This window comes from Pseudophryne corroboree, chromosome 5 (genome assembly GCF_028390025.1).
Source record: "Pseudophryne corroboree isolate aPseCor3 chromosome 5, aPseCor3.hap2, whole genome shotgun sequence".
NCBI classification, from domain to species: Eukaryota; Metazoa; Chordata; class Amphibia; order Anura; family Myobatrachidae; genus Pseudophryne; species Pseudophryne corroboree.
In genome coordinates this window covers 633708065-633731253 of record NC_086448.1, presented here as the reverse complement: position 1 = coordinate 633731253, position 23189 = coordinate 633708065, and the positions used below count along the sequence as shown (strand labels likewise).

Genomic DNA, 23189 nt, shown 5'->3' with positions numbered 1-23189 from the left:
AACTGTAATACACTGGGTAAGAGCTATTAACTGTCCATACAAGCAACAGGCAGATTTGGAAGCCCCCACTATAATTCATTCAGAGGTATGCTGTATGGATGTAGTGGTTACTGTGCAGTTATAAAACAAGTATTAATGCAGCATATACCTAAAACCTGGCAACCATACTTACAGAGCCTGGAGATTAGTGTGCCACTGAATATTACCAGGTATTTCTTTACGTTTACCCTTTGTTTTCTATACATAGGGGTCAATCGAATTACCTTTGAAGGGTGCAAAGTGAAGTTGCAATGGCATTTAAATGCCAGCATTGGCACCCGATGTTGCACCCTTCTTGGCCACGAATCAGCCACAAGTCACACAAAACTGCTCGGACCTTTATGGGGTGGGGAGCAGTCTTGTGCAAATTCTGTCCGCCATAAAGTGCGTCTGCTGCCACGCTGATTTGTAGCTGCGATAACATCGCAGCCAATTGAATTGAGCCCCTAGTAAGCCGAATAAGTGTTGGGTTTGTGAGACACAGCCTTTGCCCTGCATCACTACTGCCATCAGCAGTCCCAGAATGGATCACTGCCCATGCATCGTGACTTAAAGCTTCTACTGCCAGGAAATAGTTGACTATACCAACTAAAACTAATAAAAGGATTTGTGAGAGCATTCCCGGATGGGAATTACACAGTTAAAAAAAAAAAAAAAAAAATTAGTTTTATGGTAAGAACTTACCTTTGTTAAAACTCTTTCTGCGAGGTACACTGGGCTCCACAAGGACTGGACAATGGGGTGTAGAGTAGGATCTTGATCCGAGGCACCAACAGGCTCAAAGCTTTGACTGTTCCCAGAATGCACGGCGCCGCCTCCTATATCACCCCACCTCCCAGCACAGGAGCTCAGTTTTTAGTTAACCAGCCCAATGCAGTAACAGGAAAAGAGACGACAGCGGTTAATAGCCACAACACCGCATTCTCACGACAGGAGACGTGTCAGCGTCTGATGCCATACCAACCCAAAGAAGCTAAGTGCGTCAGGGTGGGCGCCTTGTGGAGCCCAGTGTACCTCGCAGAAAGAGTTTTAACAAAGGTAAGTTCTTACCATAAAACACGTTTTCTGCTGCGGGGTACACTGGGCTCCACAAGGATTGGACAATGGGGATGTCCTAAAGCAGTTCCTTATGGGAGGGGACGCACTGTAGCGGGCACAAGAATCCGGCGTCCAAAGGAAGCGGCAGTATCGAAGGCATAGAACCTTATGAACGTGTTCCCGGAAGACCACGTAGCCACCTTGCACAATTGTTCAAGGGTCGCACCACGTTGGGCCGCCCAAGAAGGTCCAACAGACCGAGTAGAATGGGCCTTAATGTGAACAGGAGCAGAGACCAGCCTTCACATAAGCATGTGCAATCACCATTCTAATCCATCTGGCTAGGGTCTGCTTGTGAGCAGGCCAGCCACGTTTGTGAAATCCAAACAAAACAAAAAGAGAATCAGATTTTCGGATAGAAGCAGTTCTCTTCACATAGATAAGGAGAGCCCGTACTACATCCAAAGACCGCTCTTTGGGAGACAAATCAGGAGAGACAAAGGCTGGAACCACAATCTCCTGATTAAGGTGTGATATAGATAAGTGAATACACAAAATGGAAGCTGGATGTCAGTTTGTCTATTGCTTAAAAGAAACTGTTGCTTTAAATGTGATTCTTATATGTTTGCAGAAACTTTGATTTTAGTAGCAATTAAGGAAGTTAGTCTAGCTTTACAGTATTTCATAGACTGTGGTTAGCTAGTATCCTATAGAAAAGGGAAGTCGAAAGTATGTTGAAGGTAAAAGTATATTTTTAATGTAACAGTCATAATCACAAGATGCTGAGCTAATTAATTGGAAATCCCCCATAAGGGGAGTTTATAAATTATAATATATTCTGATATTTGAAATGTAATTGGTCTATGTATATGATTGGCTTGTTAATTTGATTAGATCATGTAATGCTATGATGAAAGTATATAAGATGAAATCAACGTGTCAATGTGCAGTTCATGATATTCTTTTATCGTGAGCCCTGTGAACTTCACAATGCAATAAATCTACCAAAGAGACTTCATTGTTCTTCAATTATTTTACATGACCATATCATTTTGGAGGTCTGTGCCACCGAGATCAACCCAACATTGACACACGAAGAAGGAAGGTGGGCTGGAGCCGGGACACCTGAACCAACAGTGGCCACAGGTAAGAGCTGTTATCTTACTTCTGCTCCATGTGTCCCTGCCTCGGTCTGCTGACTTTGTGTGTTATTGTTGGCTTGTAACTCCTTGAAGTCTTTTTGGAGATTGTGAGTATGGAACCAAATTGATTTTAACTGCATTTTATTACCAGATGCAGTGATTAGTATAGAGTGTTAAGATTGTAATTTCTGTCATTATCATATTTAATGATTTTATGGGATCTTTTGCCTGCCATATCTTGCTAAATTAAGCGTGAAGTCTGTGAGTGATTATGAGTGTGATTGGCCGAGGCTTTACGCCGGCAGATTCTGGACAGGGCCCAGGTAGGAGAGAGGCTCCGGTTAAACTCTCCTATGCTGGATAGTATCAGGGATACTCACCCACTGTGAAAAGCACCTTGTACACTATAAGGCCAAGCTTAGCAGAGTGTGGAACACGTGTGCCTGTTCAGAGCCGTGGCACCTGACGAGGTGGTGAGGTTTCCTAAGTGGAGTAATATCTCTCTAAACAAGGGGAGCGTCCCTGTTTACCATTGTATTGGACATTGAGGCTGGACTGTAAAATAAAGATTAGCCATTACAATGGGTCAAGAGATGTCCACACCGAAGGGCTCTTCTATGTTAGAGATCCCGCACGGCAGTCCAGCGAGTGTGATGTATCAGAGACAAGGGAGTGTGGCTGTGAAATTTCTCAGGAGATGGCATGCAAAATACCTTGATAGATCATTCATAGGAACCTTTAGCATAGACAAGTGGATAGAATTAAGTAAATTAAGGGAAAAAGGCTGAAGAATGGAAGGTATATACATTATGGCTAGAAACATCTCGTTATATTCCCCCTTCTGCCTATTTAGCACAGATATCATTGTTTAGAGAGAAATGAAGACAATGAATGTGTTCCACTTAAAAAGGGAAAGGAAAAAAAAAAAAAGGGTGCAAATTATGCCAACATACACCCAGATAACATGACTGCAACTGGAATTACATGAAGTAAGGTAGCACAGCAACAAACACTTTTACGTGCTCCACTAAGAGTAGTAACTACTGATGAGGTCAAGTTATGGTCAATCCATGGGCCCTGGACCCTAGAAAAATTTAACCATTATAGGGGAAAGCCAAAGTAAGTTAATCAAGCTAGTACGGCTGTATAAGACACATTCATTTACACATAGTAATATGGTACAATTGTTTACTGGTTAATTAACAACTGAAGAATAAAAGGCACTCACTAAAGAAGAAGGGTGAGAAAACATCCATTTCAAACACACAGGATACAAATAGAGTAAGAAAAGATGTTTCTCAGAGACCTACAGAGAAAACATACCAGAGATTATTGGGTAAGGTTCAAACCAGAAGTACAAAATTATGGACAAATAAAAGAGATATTTGATCACAAGAAACCTTTTACAATGTTGACCATTGCTTTTGTTGAGGGTCTTAGATCGCATATCAAAAATTGGTTGACCATTAATGATCTACTGTGGCGCACACAAGTCCCAGAGGATTTGACAACCTTAGCAGTACACCATGAAGATAACTTGGTGTTCAATAAAGTTAGAAACAAGTTAAAGTTGCTGAAGTCACTGGTAATATGGCTGGGTGGGCAACAGAAAGGTACCACCCCTAGACATAGACCGTTTCAGCGTGAAACAGGCAGGTGTCCAATCTGATCAACTGGATACTTGCGCTGTCGAGCTGAAATTGTTTGTTAATTCTGTAGAAACCAACTGCAGATAATACGTTGTTAATTTGACCTGCAGACCGTGCTGGGCAGGACAGTTACAGAGAAGAATAAAATATATTAGTTTTTAATTAAGGCATATAATGTAATTTCACCTCATATTGTATAGCAAACCATGCTAACAGAAATCCCTGCAAAGCAAAATAATAATAATAGCAGCTCTACTAACTTGTCAGAAAACTCGGCATGACACTGTGGCACGCTTACCAGAATGGGAACTGGTCCTCATTATTTCTACCACCATTACCCTGGTCAAATGTAATATTTTGAAGTCTGCTACTTTACAAATGGTTAATGAAACTGATGGGTTTCAGAGAGAGGAATGGGGGGAGGAAAGTGTAACCCCTCGTGCTTGCTTAACATACCCTGACTAAGCTGATAATAACTGCCAAGGTAGCAGCACGAAAATAAATTGTAATAAAAATGTTTACATGTTTACTAAAGATATATGTATACTAAATGAACAAACATTAATCAAAATGCAAAAAGCTTGTTATTTACAGGAAAGGACTAAAGAGGGAAAATGCAATGAAGGCTTGTGGCACAGCTCTGAAGGTAAAACTGTTGCCCCAAAATCACTCTTGCCAGCATTGGCACAGATGTCCCATGGACTGACCCATGCAGAGGAATGCTGGAAGAACAGTTAAGACTATACCTTCACATCTTCCCCAGACAACTGGTCCTTTCCAAGTTATACAAATTGATGTCATTCAGCTTCCAAAGGTTAGGATGTTTTAGCATATATTGGTTTGTGTAGACAGGTTCAGTGGCTAGGTAGAGCATCAAGTCCAGCACAGAAATTGGTACAGGAATTTATAGGTATACCATATGTGATATGGTATAGCATATGTGATATAATCTAACCAAGGCATACATTTTATGGGACTAGTGTTTAAAAAGATGTGCCAACCAGCAGCAAAATTGAACATTGCAACGGGACTATTAAAAATAAGCTGGCCAAAATATGTAAAGAAACCAGCTTGCAGTGGCCAGAAACTTTGCCATTAGTGTTGCACTCGATCAGAACAACACCAAGGGGGGAGTTGAACATTTCTCCGTATGAAATACTGTTTGGAAAATTGCCCAATGTTGCTATTGCACCCGCATATGAACTCAGTAAAACAAATGATTTAACTGTGAACTATCTTATTTCATTAAGCAACCAGCTAAAGAAGATCCAAGCTACTGTGACCAGCACACAACCAATCCCTGTGGAAGGTGCTTGTCATAATCTACATCCTGGTGATGAGGTGATGGTCAGAAATTTCCTGAGATCGGGCTCGCTGACAGACCGGTGGGAAGGACCTTACCAAGTCTTGTTGACAACCCCAACTGCTGTTAAGATAAAGGAGAAGACTTCGTGGATCCACTCCACCCACTGCAGAACAGTCACGCCTCCTGAGACAGCACATGTGGAAGATATACTCCAAGACTCCTCTGCACTTCACCAGTAAAACCAGCAAGTGAGTGGTTCGGGCATAATAATCCCTTGAGCCACTTGCCAACGCAGTATCTCTGTGGAGGGTACATAACTCCTAGAAGAGTACTGTGAAGATCAAAGGACAACAAAGACAATGCTAAACAGGATGATGCTGATAGGCCAAAGGCCAGACCGTGGACTATGGGGGTGCATTCTCTCATGGGCATGTCTGATTACAATCATACTCATTGTGCTTGAGTGTTGTATATACATTCCAGGGTCTGTTAACAATGTGACCAGTCAAACAGGTAATGTAACATCTTACAATGAAGCATTATTCAAGACACGTGTGTGTAGGGCCTTACAAAAGAATAATTATGGAGGAGAATTTACAGGTAATTCCATGATAGCAATGCACAGTAAAATTGCAAAGGCTCTCAACACAAGCAAATGTTGGATTTGTACCCACCTACCCATCAGTGTAGATGCAGGTATACCCCTCCTGGCTCATTACATAAGCACAGCTGACATGATAGACAGAGATTGGTCCTGCCATAAGCGAAAGAATGGTAGTCGCAGTTGTGCCAATAAGACACCTAAAGTACAGAATATAGTAGACTTCCCATATTTGGATGTCTTAGATGCAGGCTTGCTGTATGCGCCCGCTCTGCAGGTATCTGCAGCCAAAGGGAAACCTGAATTCTGCTTAAGTGTTAATGAAAAGTCCAACCCATATGTGTACAAGGAAAAAATATTACAGGTAAAAAGCCCAAACCTAGGGTACACTAACTATACTGGAGCCACATTTGTGGTAAAGATGTCCGGTAGATGCTCCCTCAAGAATCTCAAAACCTGTTGGCATTCCATAGATGCAAATGGGGCATTAACACCTAACGATACTTTATACCAACTACAGAGAAAGGTGTACACTTGATAACAGCACATGTGGAGATGCCAATGGTAATAACACAGGGTACTTTATGATATACATAAGGCTCATTTATACCAAAACTTTTGGGATGCCTCTGCCTAAGGGTATGTATTGGGTTTGTGGAAAATGGGCATACTCATGGATTCCCTTAGGTGCTAAAGGACAATGTGTACTCTCCTCAGTATTCCTATAGAGCATGACTTGGTGCCAAGTGACCTGACATATTTAAGACATCTCAGTAAAAGAGAAGTGAAAAAAGGATATGTATCTTTCAGATTTTCTGATGGTGAACGTACGGCTGGAACTTTGTTTCCTCTGTCCACTATCTATTTGGTGGAAAAAGCTGTGTCCCAAACCTTAACGGTACTAGATCAGATGGTAGGGGAATTGGTAATTTCAATCAATCAGACAGTGGAAGAGCTGGCTCAAGTAAGAAAAGTGGCTTTACAAAATAGGATGGCACTGGATCAGCTGTTGGCAGCAGAAGGGGGCACGTGTGCAGTGGTAGGACAAGAATGTTGTACTTATATTGAAGATCACAGAGCTGAAATAAGTGCTCATCTGAGCAAGGTGGGAGAGTTGCAGCAGGAAATGATAAGGTTAGGTGCTAGTGAAGGTTGGGATCCACTTGGATGGCTAGGAGGAAGTATTGCAAAGCTTTTTTCTGGAGTATTGCAGTACATTGTGTTTGCTGCACTGATTGCAGGAATCATATATCTTACCATCAAGTGTGGACCAGTAGTCTGTGTACAATGTGGTAAAGGATTTAAAAGGTTGAAAGTGCACCATGAAATGACCATTGTGGTGGTAGATGATGAGGTTCCACTAGAACAGGTGACTCAGGGAACAAGTCAGGGGCAGCAGGAAAGACAGGTGGTATATGCTGACATGAGCAAATCTTATGAAAGTTTACAACTCCAGGAAGCTGAGCCCATATACCAGGCTTTAGAGGAGGATCAGGCAGGTAGGGAAAGTACACAGCTTGTTAATTTTACTTATGGACTGGATAACAGGGTAGAAATGAATCAGGATGAGTATGTTAGACATGAAAATAAGAATTTACTTACCGATAATTCTATTTCTCGGAGTCCGTAGTGGATGCTGGGGTTCCTGAAAGGACCATGGGGAATAGCGGCTCCGCAGGAGACAGGGCACAAAAAGTAAAGCTTTCCGATCAGGTGGTGTGCACTGGCTCCTCCCCCTATGACCCTCCTCCAGACTCCAGTTAGGTACTGTGCCCGGACGAGCGTACACAATAAGGGAGGAATTTTGAATCCCGGGTAAGACTCATACCAGCCACACCAATCACACTGTACAACCTGTGATCTGAACCCAGTTAACAGTATGATAACAGCGGAGCCTCTGAAAAGATGGCTCACAACAACAATAACCCGATTTAGTTAGCAATAACTATGTACAAGTATTGCAGATAATCCGCACTTGGGATGGGCGCCCAGCATCCACTACGGACTCCGAGAAATAGAATTATCGGTAAGTAAATTCTTATTTTCTCTATCGTCCTTGTGGATGCTGGGGTTCCTGAAAGGACCATGGGGATTATACCAAAGCTCCCAAACGGGCGGGAGAGTGCGGATGACTCTGCAGCACCGAATGAGAGAACTCCAGGTCCTCTTTTGCCAGGGTATCAAATTTGTAGAATTTTACAAACGTTTTCTTCCCCGACCACGTAGCTGCTCGGCAAAGTTGTAATGCCGAGACCCCTCGGGCAGCCGCCCAAGATGAGCCCACCTTCCTTGTGGAATGGGCCTTAACAGATTTAGACTGTGGCAGGCCTGCCACAGAATGTGCAAGTTGAATTGTGCTACCAATCCCACGAGCAATCGACTGCTTAGAAGCAGAAGCACCCAGCATTGTTGGGTGCATACAGGATAAACAGCAAGTCAGATTTCCTGACTCCAGCCAACCTGGAAACTATATTTTCAGGGCCCTGATAACATCCAGCAACTTGGAGTCCTCCAAGTCCCTAGTAGCCGCAGGTACCACAATAAGCTGGTTCAGGTGAAACGCTGACACCACCTTAAGGAGAAACTGAGGACGAGTCCGCAGCTTTGCTCTGTCCGAATGGACAATCAGACATGGCTTTGTGAGATAAAGCCGCCAATTCTGACACTCGCCTGGCCGAGGCCAGGACCAACAGCATGGTCATTTTCCCTGTGAGATATATCAAATCCACAGATTTGAGTTGTTTAAACCAATGTGATTTTTTAGGAATCCCAAAACTACGTTGAGATCGCCCAGTGCCACTGGAGACATCAAAGGGGCTGTATATGCAGTACTCCCTTAACAACTTCTGGACTTCAGGAACTGAAGCCAATTTCTTTCTGGAAGAAAATCAACAGGCCGAAATTTGAACCTTAATGGACCCAATTTGAGACCCATAGACACTCCTGTTTGCAGGAAATGTAGAAATTAACCTAGTTGAAATTCTTCCGTGGAGCCTTCCTGGACTCACACCCTGGCACATATTTTCACCTAAGTGGTGATAATGTTGTGCGGTCACCTCCTTCCTGGCTCTGACCAGGGTAGGGATGACCTCTTCCGGAATGCCTCTTTCCCTTAGGATCCGGCGTTCACCCGCCTTGGCGTCAACGCAGCTGCGGTAAGTCCCGGAACAGACACGGTTCTTGCCGAATCAAGACCCTTCTTAGTATCTCTTGAAGTTCCGGGAACCAAGTCCTTCTTGGCCAAACCGGAGCCACGAGTATAGTTCTTACTCCTCTCCTTCCTATCATTTTCAATACATTGGGTATGAAAAGCAGAGGATGGAACACATACACCGACTGGTACACCGACGGTGTTACCAGAGCGTCCCAGCTATTGCCTGAGTGTCTCTTGACCTGGCGCTTCAGGTGGGACGCCATCATAACCACCTTTGGTCTTTCCCAACGGTTTACAATCATGTGGAAACTTCCAGATTAAGTTTCCACTTTTCCGGGTGGAATTCATTTATGCTGAGGAAATCTTCCCAGTTGCCCACTCCCGGAATGAACACTGCTGACAGTGTTATCACATGATTTTCCGCCCAGCGAAGAATCCTTGCTGTCATTGCCCTCCTGCTTCTTGTGTCGCCCCGTCTGATAACGTGGGCGACCGCCATGATGATGTCCTACTGGATCAGCACCGGTTGACTTTGAAGCAGGAGTCTTCCTAGGCTCAGAGCATTGTAAATTGCCCTTAGCTCCAGTATATTCATGTGGAGAGAAGTCTCCAGACTTGACCACACTTCCTTGGAAATTTTTTCCCTGTGTGACTACTCCCCAGCCTCTCAGGCTGGTATCCGTGGTCCCCAGAACACAGTCCTGAATGCTGAGTGTGCTGCCCTCTAAAAGATGAGCACTCTGCAGCCCCCACAGAAGAGACACCCTTGTCCTTGGAGACAGGATTATCCGCTGATGCATCTGAAAATGCGATCCGGACCATTCGTCCAGCAAATCCCCTGAGATCTGCCGAATGGAATCGCTTCGTAAGAAGCCACCATTTTTCCCAGGACTCCTGTGCATTGATGCACTGATACTTGGCCTGGTTTTAGGAGGTTTCTGACTAGGTCGAATAACTCCTTGGCTTTTTCCTCCCGGAGGAACACCTTTTTCTGGACTATGCCCAGAATCATTCCTAGGAACAGCAGACGTATCGTCGGAAAACAGCTGCGATTCTTGGAATATTTAGAATCCAGTCGTGCTGTCGTAGAACTACTTTAGATAGTGCTCTTCCGACCTCCAACTGTTCTCTGGAACTTGCCCTTTTCAGGATATCGTCCAAGTAAGGGATAATTTAGATGCCTTTTTTCTTTGAAGAAACATCTTTTCGGCCATTACCTTGGTAAAAGGCCCGGGGTGCCGTGGATAATTCAAACGGCATCGTCTGAAACTGATATTGACAGTTCTGTACCACGAACCAGAGGTACCCTTGTTGAGAAGGGCAAATTTGAAACTGGAGGTAATCCTTGATGTCCAGGGACACCATATAGTCCCCTTTTTTCCGGTTCGCTATCACTGCTCTGAGTGACTCCATCTCGATTTGAACCTTTTATGTAAGTGTTCAAAGATTTCAGTTTAGACTATGTCTCACCAAGCCGTCTGGCTTCAGTACCACAATATAGTGTGGAAAAATAATACCCTTTTCCTTGTTGTAGGAGGGGTACTTTGATTATCACCTGCTGGATATACAGCTTGTGAATTGTTTCCAATGCTGCCTCCCTGTCGGAGGGAGCCGTTGGTAAAGCAGACTTCAGAAACCTGCGAGGAGAAGATGTCTCGACTCTCCAATCTGTACCCCTGGGATAATACTTGTACTATCTAGGGGTCAACCTGCGAGTGATCCCACTGCGCGCTGAGACTCTTGAGACTACCCCCCCACCTTGAGTCCGCTTGCATGGCCCCAGCGTCATGCTGAGGACTTGGCAGACGCGGTGGAGGGCTTCTTTTCCTGGGAAGGGGCTGCCTGCTGCAGTCTACTTCCCTTACCTCTATGTCTGGGCAGATATGACTGGCCTTTTGCCTGCATGCCCTCATGGGAAAGGAAGGATTGAGGCTGAAAAGACGGTGTCTTTTTCAGCTGAGATGTAACTTGGGGTAAAAAGGTTGGATTTCCCAGCTGTTGCCGTGGTCCCCAGGTCCGATGGACCGACCCCAACTAACTCCTTCCCTTTATACGGCAATACTTCCATGTGCCGTATGGGATCTGTATCACCTGACCACTGTCGTGTCCATGACATCTTCTGGGTGATATGGACAACGTACTTATCTTGATGCCAGAGAGCAAATATCCCTCTGTGCATCTCACGTACATATATATAGAATGCATCCTATTAAATGCTCTATATGAATAAAATATTTTCAGTCAGGGAATCCGACCAAGCCAACCCAGCACTGCATCTCCAGGCTGATGGCGATCGCTGGTCGCAGTATAACCACCGTATGTGTGTATATACTTTTTAGGATATCTTTCCAGCTTCCTATCAGCTGGCTCCTTGAGGGCGGCCGTATCTGGAGACGGTAACGCCACTTGATAAGTGTGTGAGCGCCTTATCACCCTAAGGGGCGTTTCCCAACGCGCCCTAATTTCTGGCGGGAAAGGGTATAACGCCAATATTTGCTATCGGGGTAACCCCACGCATCATCACACACTTCATTTTATTTTATCTGATTCAGGAAAAACTACAGGTAGTTTTTTCACTCCCACATAATACCCTTTTTTTGTGGTACTTGTAGTATCAGAAATATGCAACACCTCCTTCATTGCCCTTAACGTGTGGCCCTAATGAGAAATACGTTTGTTTATTCACCGTCGACACTGGATTCAGTGTCCGTGTCTGTGTCTGTGTCGACCGACTGAGGTAAATGGGCGTTTTTAACGCCCCTGACGGTGTTTCTGAGACGCCTGGACCGGTACTAATAGTTTGTCGGCCGTCTCACGTCGTCAACCGACCTTGCAGCGTGTTGACATTCTCACGTAATTCCCTAAATAAGCCATCCATTCCGGTGTCGACTCCCTAGAGAGTGACATCACCATTACAGGCAATTTCTCCGCCTCCTCACCAACATCGTCCTCATACATGTCGACACACACGTACCGACACACAGCACACACACCGGGAATGCTCTGACAGAGGACAGGACCCACACTAGCCCTTTGGGGAGACAGAGGGAGAGTTTGCCAGCACACACCAAAACGCTATAATTATATAGGGACAACCTTATATAAGTGTTTTCCCTTATAGCATCTTTATATATATCTCAATATCGCCAAAATCAGTGCCCCCCCTCTCTGTTTTAACCCTGTTTCTGTAGTGCAGTGCAGGGGAGAGCCTGGGAGCCTTCTCTCCAGGCTTTCTGTGAGAGAAAATGGCGCTGTGTGCTGAGGAGATAGGCCCCGCCCCTTTTTCGGCGGGCTCGTCTCCCGCTATTTAGTGAATCTTGGCAGGGGTTAAATATCTCCATATAGCCTCTGGGGGCTATATGTGAGGTATTTTTCGCCAAAAAAGGTTTTCATTTGCCTCCCAGGGCGCCCCCCTCCCAGCGCCCTGCACCCTCAGTGACTGCCGTGTGAAGTGTGCTGAGAGGAAAATGGCGCACAGCTGCAGTGCTGTGCGCTACCTTTAGAAGACTGCAGGAGTCTTCAGCCGCCGATTCTGGACCTCTTCTTACTTCAGCATCTGCAAGGGGGCCGGCGGCGCGGCTCCGGTGACCATCCAGGCTGTACCTGTGATCGTCCCTCTGGAGCTGATGTCCAGTAGCCAAGAAGCCAATCCATCCTGCACGCAGGTGAGTTCACTCCTTCTCCCCTAAGTCCCTCGTTGCAGTGATCCTGTTGCCAGCAGGACTCACTGTAAAATAAAAAACCTAAGCTAAACTTTCTCTAAGCAGCTCTTTAGGAGAGCCACCTAGATTGCACCCTTCTCGTCCGGGCACAAAAATCTAACTGGAGTCTGGAGGAGGGTCATAGGGGGAGGAGCCAGTGCACACCACCTGATCGGAAAGCTTTACTTTTTGTGCCCTGTCTCCTGCGGAGCCGCTATTCCCCATGGTCCTTTCAGGAACTCCAGCATCCACAAGGACGATAGAGAAATACAAGCGAGTTTCACCTAACTGTGTCAACACCCTCTTAGCCAACACCAGAAGGTTCCTATAAAAAGAACAGGGATTCCCGTCCGGTGCGGTGAGCATTGGCGCCAGGCCCATCCCCGTGAACCTACCTTTTTCCTATGTTGTGCGTCTACCTAACCCTCATTAGAAATTGTGAAATTGAACCTTCTGATTTGTGTAATAGAGTGCCAAGTATATTGGCAGAGAGAGCAATGATATAGATAAGTGAATACACAAAATGGAAGCTGGATGTCAGTTTGTCTATTGCTTAAAAGAAACTGTTGCTTTAAATGTGATTCTTATATGTTTGCAGAAACTTTGATTTTAGTAGCAATTAAGGAAGTTAGTCTAGCTTTACAGTATTTCATAGACTGTGGTTAGCTAGTATCCTATAGAAAAGGGAAGTCGAAAGTATGTTGAAGGTAAAAATATATTTTTAATGTAACAGTCATAATCACAAGATGCTGAGCTAATTAATTGGAAATCCCCCATAAGGGGAGTTTATAAATTATAATATATTCTGATATTTGAAATGTAATTGGTCTATGTATATGATTGGCTTGTTAATTTGATTAGATCATGTAATGCTATGATGAAAGTATATAAGATGAAATCAACGTGTCAATGTGCAGTTCATGATATTCTTTTATCGTGAGCCCTGTGAACTTCACAATGCAATAAATCTACCAAAGAGACTTCATTGTTCTTCAATTATTTTACATGACCATATCAGGTGGAACGAAGAAACCACCTTAGGTAAATATCCGGGACAAGTTCGAAGAACCGCCCGATCACGGTGAAAAATCAGATATGGGGAACTACAAGACAAGGCACCCAGATCCGACTCTCTTCTAGCAGAGGCAATAGACAGCAAGGACACCACCTTAAGGGAAAGCCACTTAAGGTCAGCTGAACCAAGGGGTTCAAACGGAGGCTCCTGCAACGCCTCCAAAACCACCAACAAGTCCCAAGGAGCCACAGGCGGGACATAGGGAGGTTGGATACGCAACACACCCTGAGTGAAAGTATGAACATCAGGCAAAGTCGCAATTTTTCTCTGAAACCACACCGACAAGGCAGAAATATGAACCTTTAGGGAGGCCAGACGCAGGCCCAACTCTAGACCTTGCTGCAGAAAAGCCAAAAGCTTGGCTGTACTAAACTTGGAAGCGTCATAATTGTTAGATGCGCACCAAAGTAGGAATGCCAGACCCTATGGTAAATCCGAGCAGAAGCCGGTTTCCGGGCCCGCAACATAGTTTTAATGACCTCTTCAGAAAAACCCTTAGCCCTCAAGACGGAAGCTTCAAGAGCCACGCCGTCAAAGACAGCCGGGCTAGGTCCTGGTAGACACACGGGCCCTGAACGAGGAGGTCTGGGCGTTGAGGAAGTAGAATTGGACGCTCTGACGATAGACCCTGAAGGTCTGAGAACCAGTGCCGTCTGGGCCACGCCGGAGTTATGAGAAGCAGATTTCCTTTTTCTTGCTTGAACTTCCGAATTACCCTGGGCAGGAGTGACAGCGGAGGGAACACATATGGCAGCCGAAACCTCCACGGCACCGCCAGCGCATCCACAAATGCTGCTTGAGGATCCCTTGTCCTTGGTCCGAAGACCGGAAACTTGTGATTGTGTCGAGACGCCGTCAGATCCACGTCTGGAAGACCTCACTTTTCCACGAGGAGTTGAAACACTTCTGGATGGAGGCCCCACTCGCCGGCATGCACGTCCTGACGACTGAGAAAGTCTGCTTCCCAATTCAGGACTCCCGGAATGAATATTGCCGATATGGCCGGTAGATGGCGTTCCGCCCAACGTAGAATCCGTGAGACTTCCTTCATTGCCAAACGGCTTCGAGTGCCGCCTTGATGATTTATGTAAGCCACTGTGGTGGCATTGTCCGACTGTACTTGAACAGGACGGTTCTGAATTAAATGCTGGGCCAGGTTCAACGCATTGAAGACCACCCGCAATTCCAGAATGTTGATCGAGAGGAGAGATTCCTCCTTGGTCCACCGACCCTGAAGGGTGTGTTGGTCCAGCACCGCGCCCCAACCTCTCAGACTGGCATCTGTCATCAACAGGACCCAGTTGGATATCCAGAAGGGACGACCCCTACACAATTGTTGGTCCCGGAGCCACCAGTGTAGCGACAGACGGACCTCTGGAGTCAATAAGATCATTTGAGATCTGATCCGGTGAGGCAGGCCGTCCCACTTGGCTAGAATCAGCCTCTGGAGGGGGCGAGAATGGAATTGAGCATACTCTACCATGTCGAATGCTGATGCCATTAGGCCCAGCACCTGCATTGCCGAATGTATCGACACTTGCGGACGAGAAAGGAAGCAACGAATCTACTACTACTTGGAAACTACTGAGGAGGAAAGAGATTTAGGAGTCACTATTTCAAGTGACTTGAAGGCAGGAAAGCAATGCAACAAAGCAATGAGAAAGGCAAGTCAGATGCTTGGTTGCATAGGGAGAGGAATCAGTAGCAGGAAAAAAGAAGTGATAATGCCACTGTATAGGTCATTGGTACGGCCCCATCTGGAATATTGTGTCCAGTTCTGGAGACCCTATCTCCAGAAGGATATAAATGCATTAGAGAGTGTACAAAGTAGGGCAACTAAAATGGTGCATGGCCTACATCACAAAAAACTTACCCGGAAAGGCTAAAAGATCTTAACATGTATAGTTTGGAGGAGAGAAGGGAAAGGGGGGACATGATAGAAACTTTCAAATATATCAAGGGTCTTAACAAAATTCAGGAGGGAAACATTCTTCAAAGGAAAAGAAGTATTAGAACTCGAGGGCATACATTGAGACTGGAGGGGGGGGGCTTCAGGGGAAATTTAAGGAAAAATTACTTCACAGAAAGGGTAGTGGATAAGTGGAATAGCCTCCCATCAGAGGTGGTAGAGGCTAAGACTGTAGGGCAATTTAAACATGCTTGGGACAGGCATATGAATATCCTTACAAAGAATTAAGGTTAAAAAAGGGTTGAGATTGCCTAAAGCAGGCCTGTCCAACCTGCGGCCCTCCAGCTGTTGAGAAACTACACATCCCAGCATGCCCTGACACAGTTTTAGCATTCTCTAACAGCAAAACTGTGTCAGGGCATGCTGGGATATGTAGTTTCACAACAGCTGGAGGGCCGCAGGTTGGACATGCCTGGCCTAAAGGATAAAATAAAAAAGGGGCAGACTGGATGGGCCAAGTGGTTCTTATCTGCCGTCAAATTCTATGTTTCTATGAATCCTGTCCTGAAGCTTCAGGACTTTCTCCTGAGACAAGAACAACCTCTGGTTGTGAGTGTCCAACAATGCTCCCAGGTGCACCATGCTCTGAGCAGGGACCAGGGAGGATATCTTCCAGTTGATGAGCCTCCCGTGGGCTTGTAGAAACCGGACCGTCATATCCAGATGACATAGGAGAAGATCTGGGGAATTTGCCATGATTAACAAGTCGTCCAGATACGGCAGTATCCTGACCCCTTGACGGCGGAGTACCACCGTCATCACCGCCATGATTTTGGTGAAGACTTGCGGAGCCGTTGTTAAACCAAAAGGTAACGCCCGAAACTGGTAATGTAGGTTGCCAATAGCGAACCTCAGGTATTGCTGATGTGACACTGCTATAGGAATATGCAGATAAGCATCCTGTATGTCCAGGGAGACCATGTAGTCCCCAGGTTCCATGGCCAGAACTATAGAGCGAAGGGTTTCCATACGGAACTTGGAAACCTTCACAAACCTGTTCAATGCCTTGAGGTTGAGAATAGGCCGGGAGGACCCATTCGGTTTCGGGACTAGAAACAGCGGAGAATAGTACCCCCAGCCCCTCTGAGCAAGAGGCACCTGTACTACGACTCCTGTATCCAGGAGGGTCTGTACCACCGAGTGTAGAGTTTTTGCCTTTGTCTGGTCCAAAGGGACGTCTGTCTGGCAAAATCGACGAGGGGGTCGGTTTTTGAAGGCTATGGCGTAACCTCGAGTGACGACTTCCCGTACCCAGGCATCTGAAGTGGTCTTCAACCATTCCTGGGTATACCCTAGAAGCCGCCCCCCCCCCACCCTGGGATCCCCCAGGGGGAGGCCCGCCCCGTCATGCGACAGGCTTATCGGTCTTGGCAGCTGGCTGACGGGCAGCCCAGGCTTTTGGGCTTCGGCTTACCAGGTTTGGAAGTGTGGTCCTGCTTATGGTACGCCTGACCTTTTGCTTTACCTGAAGGACGAAAGGGGCGAAAGGACGTACCTTTAGCCTTCGACACAGAAGAAGCGGTATTAGGCAGACAGGCAGTTTTGGCAGTAGCCAAGTCAGCCACTATCTTATTTAAGTCCTCCCCAAACCGAATATCTCCCTTGAAAGGGAGTACCTCCAGGGTTTTTCTAGAGTCCAGATCCACAGACCAGGATCTCAGCCACAATATCCGGCGAGCCAGGACTGACGTAGTAGAGGCCTTGGCTGCTAGGATACCGGCATCAGAAGCCGCCTCTTTAATATATCAAGAAGCTGTGACAATATAGGACAAGCATTGTCTAGCATGGTCAGAAGAGATTTCAGCTTCTAACTCCAAGGCCCATGCTTCAATAGCCTCTGCAGCCCATGTAGCTGCGATAGTGGGCCTTTGTGCAGCACCCGTGAGGGTGTAAATCGCTTTCAGACAACCCTCCACACGTTTATCCGTATGCTCTTTTAGAGACGTGACGGTAGTGACAGGTAGAGCTGAGGAAACCACCATCCTAGCCACATGTGAGTCCACTGGAGGAGGCGTTTCCCAATTTTTAGACAGCTCTGGCGCGAGGGGATAGCGAGCCAGCATCTTCTTTTGAGGCACAAACTTCGTACCCGGGTTTTCCCAGGGTTCCTGACGTATACCCACTAGGTGGTCAGAGTGAGGTAAAACTTGCTTAACCACGTCCTGACGCTTGAACCTATCTGGTTTCTTAGGAGGGACGGATGGCTCGGGATCATCCGTAATCTGCAGAATTAACTTAATAGCCTCCAAAAGATCAGGAACATCCACATGTGAACTACCCTCCCCATCAGCCGTATCTGAGTCAGAACCTGAGGGGTCAGTATATGTGCCGTCTTCATCAAACGAGGTGTCAGTGACAGCAGTTGATTGTGAGGAGATAAGCGCTCGCTTAGAGGACCACTTGGACTTAGGCGAGCGTTGGTCAGACGTTTTAGTAGTCAAGGACTGGTTCAACTTCTTTAATGAGCAGATAAATCGTCCGCCCACGGCGGGTTAGCTGCAGGGACCACATATGGTTGTACCGGCATTGGGGGTCCCACAGGGGGTGTCAGTTTATGAACTAGAGTATGCAGAAGCGTGGAAAAAGCGACCCACGGCGGGTCATTATTTGCCCCCGTTGCCACCGTCCCACTGGGGGGCAAGGAGCCCCCAGAACCAGAGCCTAAAGCTGCTATATTCTCATCATAGTTATCTGCGGCTTCAGCAACACCGGCAGTGTTTTCAGCCCCAGAACCGTTACCCTCAGAAGCAGACATGATATAACTTGCAGTATCAAGTAACACAGTACAATTATCAGCAGCACTATACCTCTAAACCCAAATCCCTGCGCAGTGTAGTCAGCACTAGCAGAGATAAAGGAGAGATATGGTGACTAAATCACAGAGAAAAATATGTTATACAGTATATCTTTTGTGAAAATCCTATATTAGATAAAACCTGACGCACCAAGCCCCCTCAGGTTATGGAATATAGGGATAGCAGGTTGAGTGAAAGACACGAAATGGACACCACTCAGCTATCAAATGCACACACACAGAAAGTCACAGTTTGTACAATGCAGAAGTTATTACTGACAATAATACTGCACTGGACTAGCTTACACAGCTATATAACAGTACACAGTAAGAACTGGATGTATATCACAGGGTAATTGTACTATAAAACCCTGACTAAATGCACAGCGCTGACAACCAGGCGGCTTTACATAGGAGGATTTGCCCAAGCAGTCCCAGGAACAGTGAGCTGAGGGATAATGGCGTCGCAGACACTGACAGGGAGTGAGGAAAAGACAGATATGCAGCTCCAGGGCGGGAACACTTGCTAGAAATGGGGCCCTGGTGCTGGGGGAGGGGCTTCAGGTCTAAGCCTTATCCCCTCTGCTGGCAAAACCACCGGGTACTGTGGGCGATATTAAAATCGGTTTTAAGAGAAAACCTGACCTGCGCCCATGCCCTGGCGATCTAGTAAGATCGCCTGTATCCAGTGACCCACTTCCCACCTCCCAAAGCGCGGCCACGCGATCCTGGAGAGCCCCAGCCTTGTGTGTCTAACATGAAGAAAACCGGAGCCTCCGCTGTAGGTACCCGGCAACCAGGGCTCGGGAGTGTACAGCGCCGCTGGGGAGAGCTGGAGCTGCAGCAGTGAATGTCACAAGACATTTACCACCGCTGCTGCCCTTGAAGTCTTCACTTTTTACCTCATTAAAAGCTTTTCTCAGGGCTGCTTGGAGCAGCCCCTCTGTTAAGTGCCTGCTTACTGCAGCACCAACTGACAAACTGAGCTCCTGTGCTGGGAGGCGGGGTGATATAGGAGGCGGCGCTGTGCATTCTGGGAACAGTCAAAGCTTTGAGCCTGTTGGTGCCTCGGATCAAGATCTTACTCTACACCCCATTGTCCAATCCTTGTGGAGCCCAGTGTACCCCGCAGCAGAAAAAAACACTTCCATAATGGCTAACATTTCACCTTCATGTACACAATTTTTTTTTGTAGATTTAAACTATGTCAAAAACATATTTTGGAGAGTCTCAAGCTGCAACAAGAATCCCACAGGAGGTAACAGTGGCACCGACATCTCACTTCTTACGGTCATGCTGCGCGCCCATATGGATACTCACAAGTGTAATCTCTTGGTCTATGACAGGCACTGTGTCTTCATACACAGCCGGTAGGTGGCTCGGTACATATCCAGGCAGCTGCGGCGTTTGCATGTTTTCACGCAGTTTCTACATACACATTCGCAGCGGCATTCGTGTACAACACTGAAACAGGACAATGGATGCTTTCAGGATGGTGGAGATTTAGGCCCACACTCACCAACAATTTGGTCTAAAATAAAAACGTGTTGGCGATGGAACATTGTTACCCCTATAGCCATTTGAGTTTATAAAATGAAACTAGCTTAATTAACAACCACCACTGTTTTACTAGATGGCCACACCCTGGTACAGGCAGACACTGACGCGTTAATGGCTAGAGTGCACATTTCAGTCATGATGCTATGGGTTCAGTATGAGTTACCGATGGCCTGTATGCCGGTGGTCAGTATACAGACAGCGGCATCCGGTCCATCAGAATCCCGACAGCCACCTAACCCTCCCCTTTTACCTAGCCCAACACCCTCCCCCGCGTGGCAGTGCATCCCGTTGTCCACACGATCGAAATGCCAGTTGTTGGTATTTTGATGTCGGCATTCCTCCCGGCGTCGGTTTATCAATGGCGGGTTTGTGTCCTCCTATCGGTATATCGACCGCCAGGATCCTGTTCATCAGGAAGCTAATTGCTTCCCGGTGCTAGTACCACTGTAATCCTGCTTACCGGTGCTAGTACCACTGTAATACAGCACCGAGACTTGTTTGACCCAGTCATGTGTTCCTGTCATTCTTCTGTCCAAGGAACTGGACTATGGGGCAGATGTATTAACCTGGAGAAGGCATAAGGAAGTGATAAAGCAGTGATATGTTTAAGGTGATAAAGGCACCAGCCAATCAGCTCCAATATGTACATTAACAGTTAGGATCTGATTGGCTGGTGCCTTTATCACCTTGCACTTATCACTGGTTTATCACTTCCTTATACCTTCTCCAGGTTAATGCATCTGCCCCTATGTTTGAGTATAGCCAGTAATATCTATAAAGTAACCCAGAAGTCAGTCAAAATTAAATGTGGTACTCCATTATCAAAGGTAATTTATTGCTGCTAATAGGTTAGCCCCGATAACTGGCATTTATCAGGGATTATGATCGGGGATAATTCAATATACCCCCTTAAAATTTATCTGAATTATTAAAAGAATACAAATAAAAAAAAAAAAAAACACACACTGAATCCATGATGCTTTATTTTTCAATCATCTTATTAGAGCACTGGATCAGCAACTTGATTAGTTGACCTATCCGATTAATGACTACACAGTTACTAACCAAACATCCATATAGTAGGGATTATAAAATATTGTAATAAAGATACTATTAAACGCCATTTCCTTGTATCAGATTATTGCTTTACTTTGAGAGAAACAAGCAAAGGCACCCATTCTAGCCAGATAAAACACTGCTTGCTTCTGCAGAGATAAGCAACAAGTCAGGTTTTATTTAAAAACCTAATATGGATAATAGAGAGTCTACTACATCATGTAGCTTGGTGACAGAAATACATGTGCATCTGGCACCACATCCTATAGCCCACTACAATGGCAATACAACAAGTTACATTAATCCATGTTCAAACAAATCTGGAAAGGTTTCTGGATATTCTCCCATGACACTTTATGTGGAAATAAGATCACACTTAAACTGTATGGAATAAAATGACATCATAAACATTGACAGCGTCGTCATCATTAATCCCATCTGGTTTGCAAGATCTTCAAAGAAATTAAGCCTTTTTTTTCTTAATTTTTTTTTTTGCCAGTCACCCTAAACACACAGCACTCTATTTAACCCATTTGCTTCATGCCCCATGACTTGAAGAAAGAGTTAAACATTTTAGCTAAAGTTAAAAACCATGCACAGCAGTATCTGCAGCTGGTGCCATTTCGGTCTCACTTTGTATGCAGGTTATAACCAGATGACATACACTATTAGGAACAGTGTTCTCTAGGGTGCGTGGCGGTCTGGTTCAGCGTTTCGAACCTGCATTAGGCAGGGGCATTAACCACTGCAGTAATGCTGTCGGAACACAGCAACCGATTTCTCTGCAACTTTTTTGCTTTATTTATTCTTAGTGCAAGCATCCCACTAGGGTTATTCATCATATAATCTGGGAGGGCCATCATCATCATCTTTCTGGAATTCAGAAATCTTCTTTCCATGATTCTGAACATGATCTTCATTCACTTTCTCCAGAGCTTCAATCTAGTGAAGTGGGTTAAAAAAATAAAACAATTATACACCTGGAGCCTATTAATCATTCATACTGAAGATAGTGTAGCCTGAGATCTCCTCCTTCCCTATCCCCCCTCCTATCCATTACCATTTAAAAGTGGCAAATGCAACAAATGTGGCATGCTTTGTAATGCAGAATCACAGACGACACCCAAAAAAAAAAAAAAAGTCGTAGTGAAGCTTTAAGCTGCTCACGAAATAATGTTATCATTTTGGGAAAGTCTATCCCTATGATATAAATAATATGGGCAACTGTCTATCCCTATGATATAAATAACATGGACACCTATGATTAGTACTCCGATATTGTGGCAAGGGTTGAAATATTTAGCAATCTCCCATTTTGTTTTTTTAATGCAACAAACCTCAGAAAGTGTTTTTAGGCAGTCTTTCCCTGCGTAAGTTACAGCTGCCCAATGATAATGTGTAATAATGTTACCACCTGCCACCATGTTGGAGCAGCAGCGTGCAGAACTACAGGAGCCGATGCCAGTGTATGTGTAGGGAGAAGTGACAGCTGGGCTTACACTGGCACAAGCATAATTTGTATGGCTGCTGTGCCACATAAGAGGGTTTTAAGAGCTGAAAATGTATTGCAGTCTAAGTCCTGTTTGTAAGAAAATGGGATCTATAGATTGTAAGCTTGTGAGCAGGGCCTTCCTACCTCTATGACTGTTATATCATTGTTATTTCCAATTGTAAAGTGCAACAGAATTTGCTGCGCTATATAAGAAACTGTTAATTAATAATAATAATAAATAATTCTAGGTGTTTAGTGTTAAATTCTTGTCATGTAGTTGACGATGGATCCTGTCCATGCTTCCTGAACTAGAAAGGAATAACTACTCCTGCAAAACATATTCCTAAACATAACTGCAGGCTGACCGCTTTTATCATGCAAGACTAATGCTGGACATGCATTATACAATTATCAGCCCGATCTCCAGTTTACCAGCCCGATAAGGTGACCTATCAGCAATGATTTGATGATCGGGTATCAGAAATCTTCCAACATGGCCAACTGATCCGATCATGGGTTGGCTGCATCTAGCGACACCACACCCAACATTTTCTCTGTTCCTTCACAGAAGAGAAATGGGGAAAAGTTTCCTTCCCAGGGTGGGAACCCGGAT

The 23189-nt window shown here is 45.4% G+C and overlaps 1 protein-coding gene across 1 annotated transcript in view; it reads right to left on the bottom strand.

Annotated features, from left to right (window-relative positions):
• Nucleotides 1–20993: 20993 nt before the first annotated feature.
• Nucleotides 20994–23189, bottom strand: part of RIOK3 (RIO kinase 3) — a 40339-nt gene continuing 38143 nt past the window's right edge. The window contains exon 13 of the mRNA XM_063923593.1: nt 20994–22026. Within this exon, the coding sequence (XP_063779663.1) occupies nt 21916–22026 (111 nt within the window). The 3' untranslated portion in view covers nt 20994–21915. The remainder of the gene's footprint in view (nt 22027–23189) is intronic.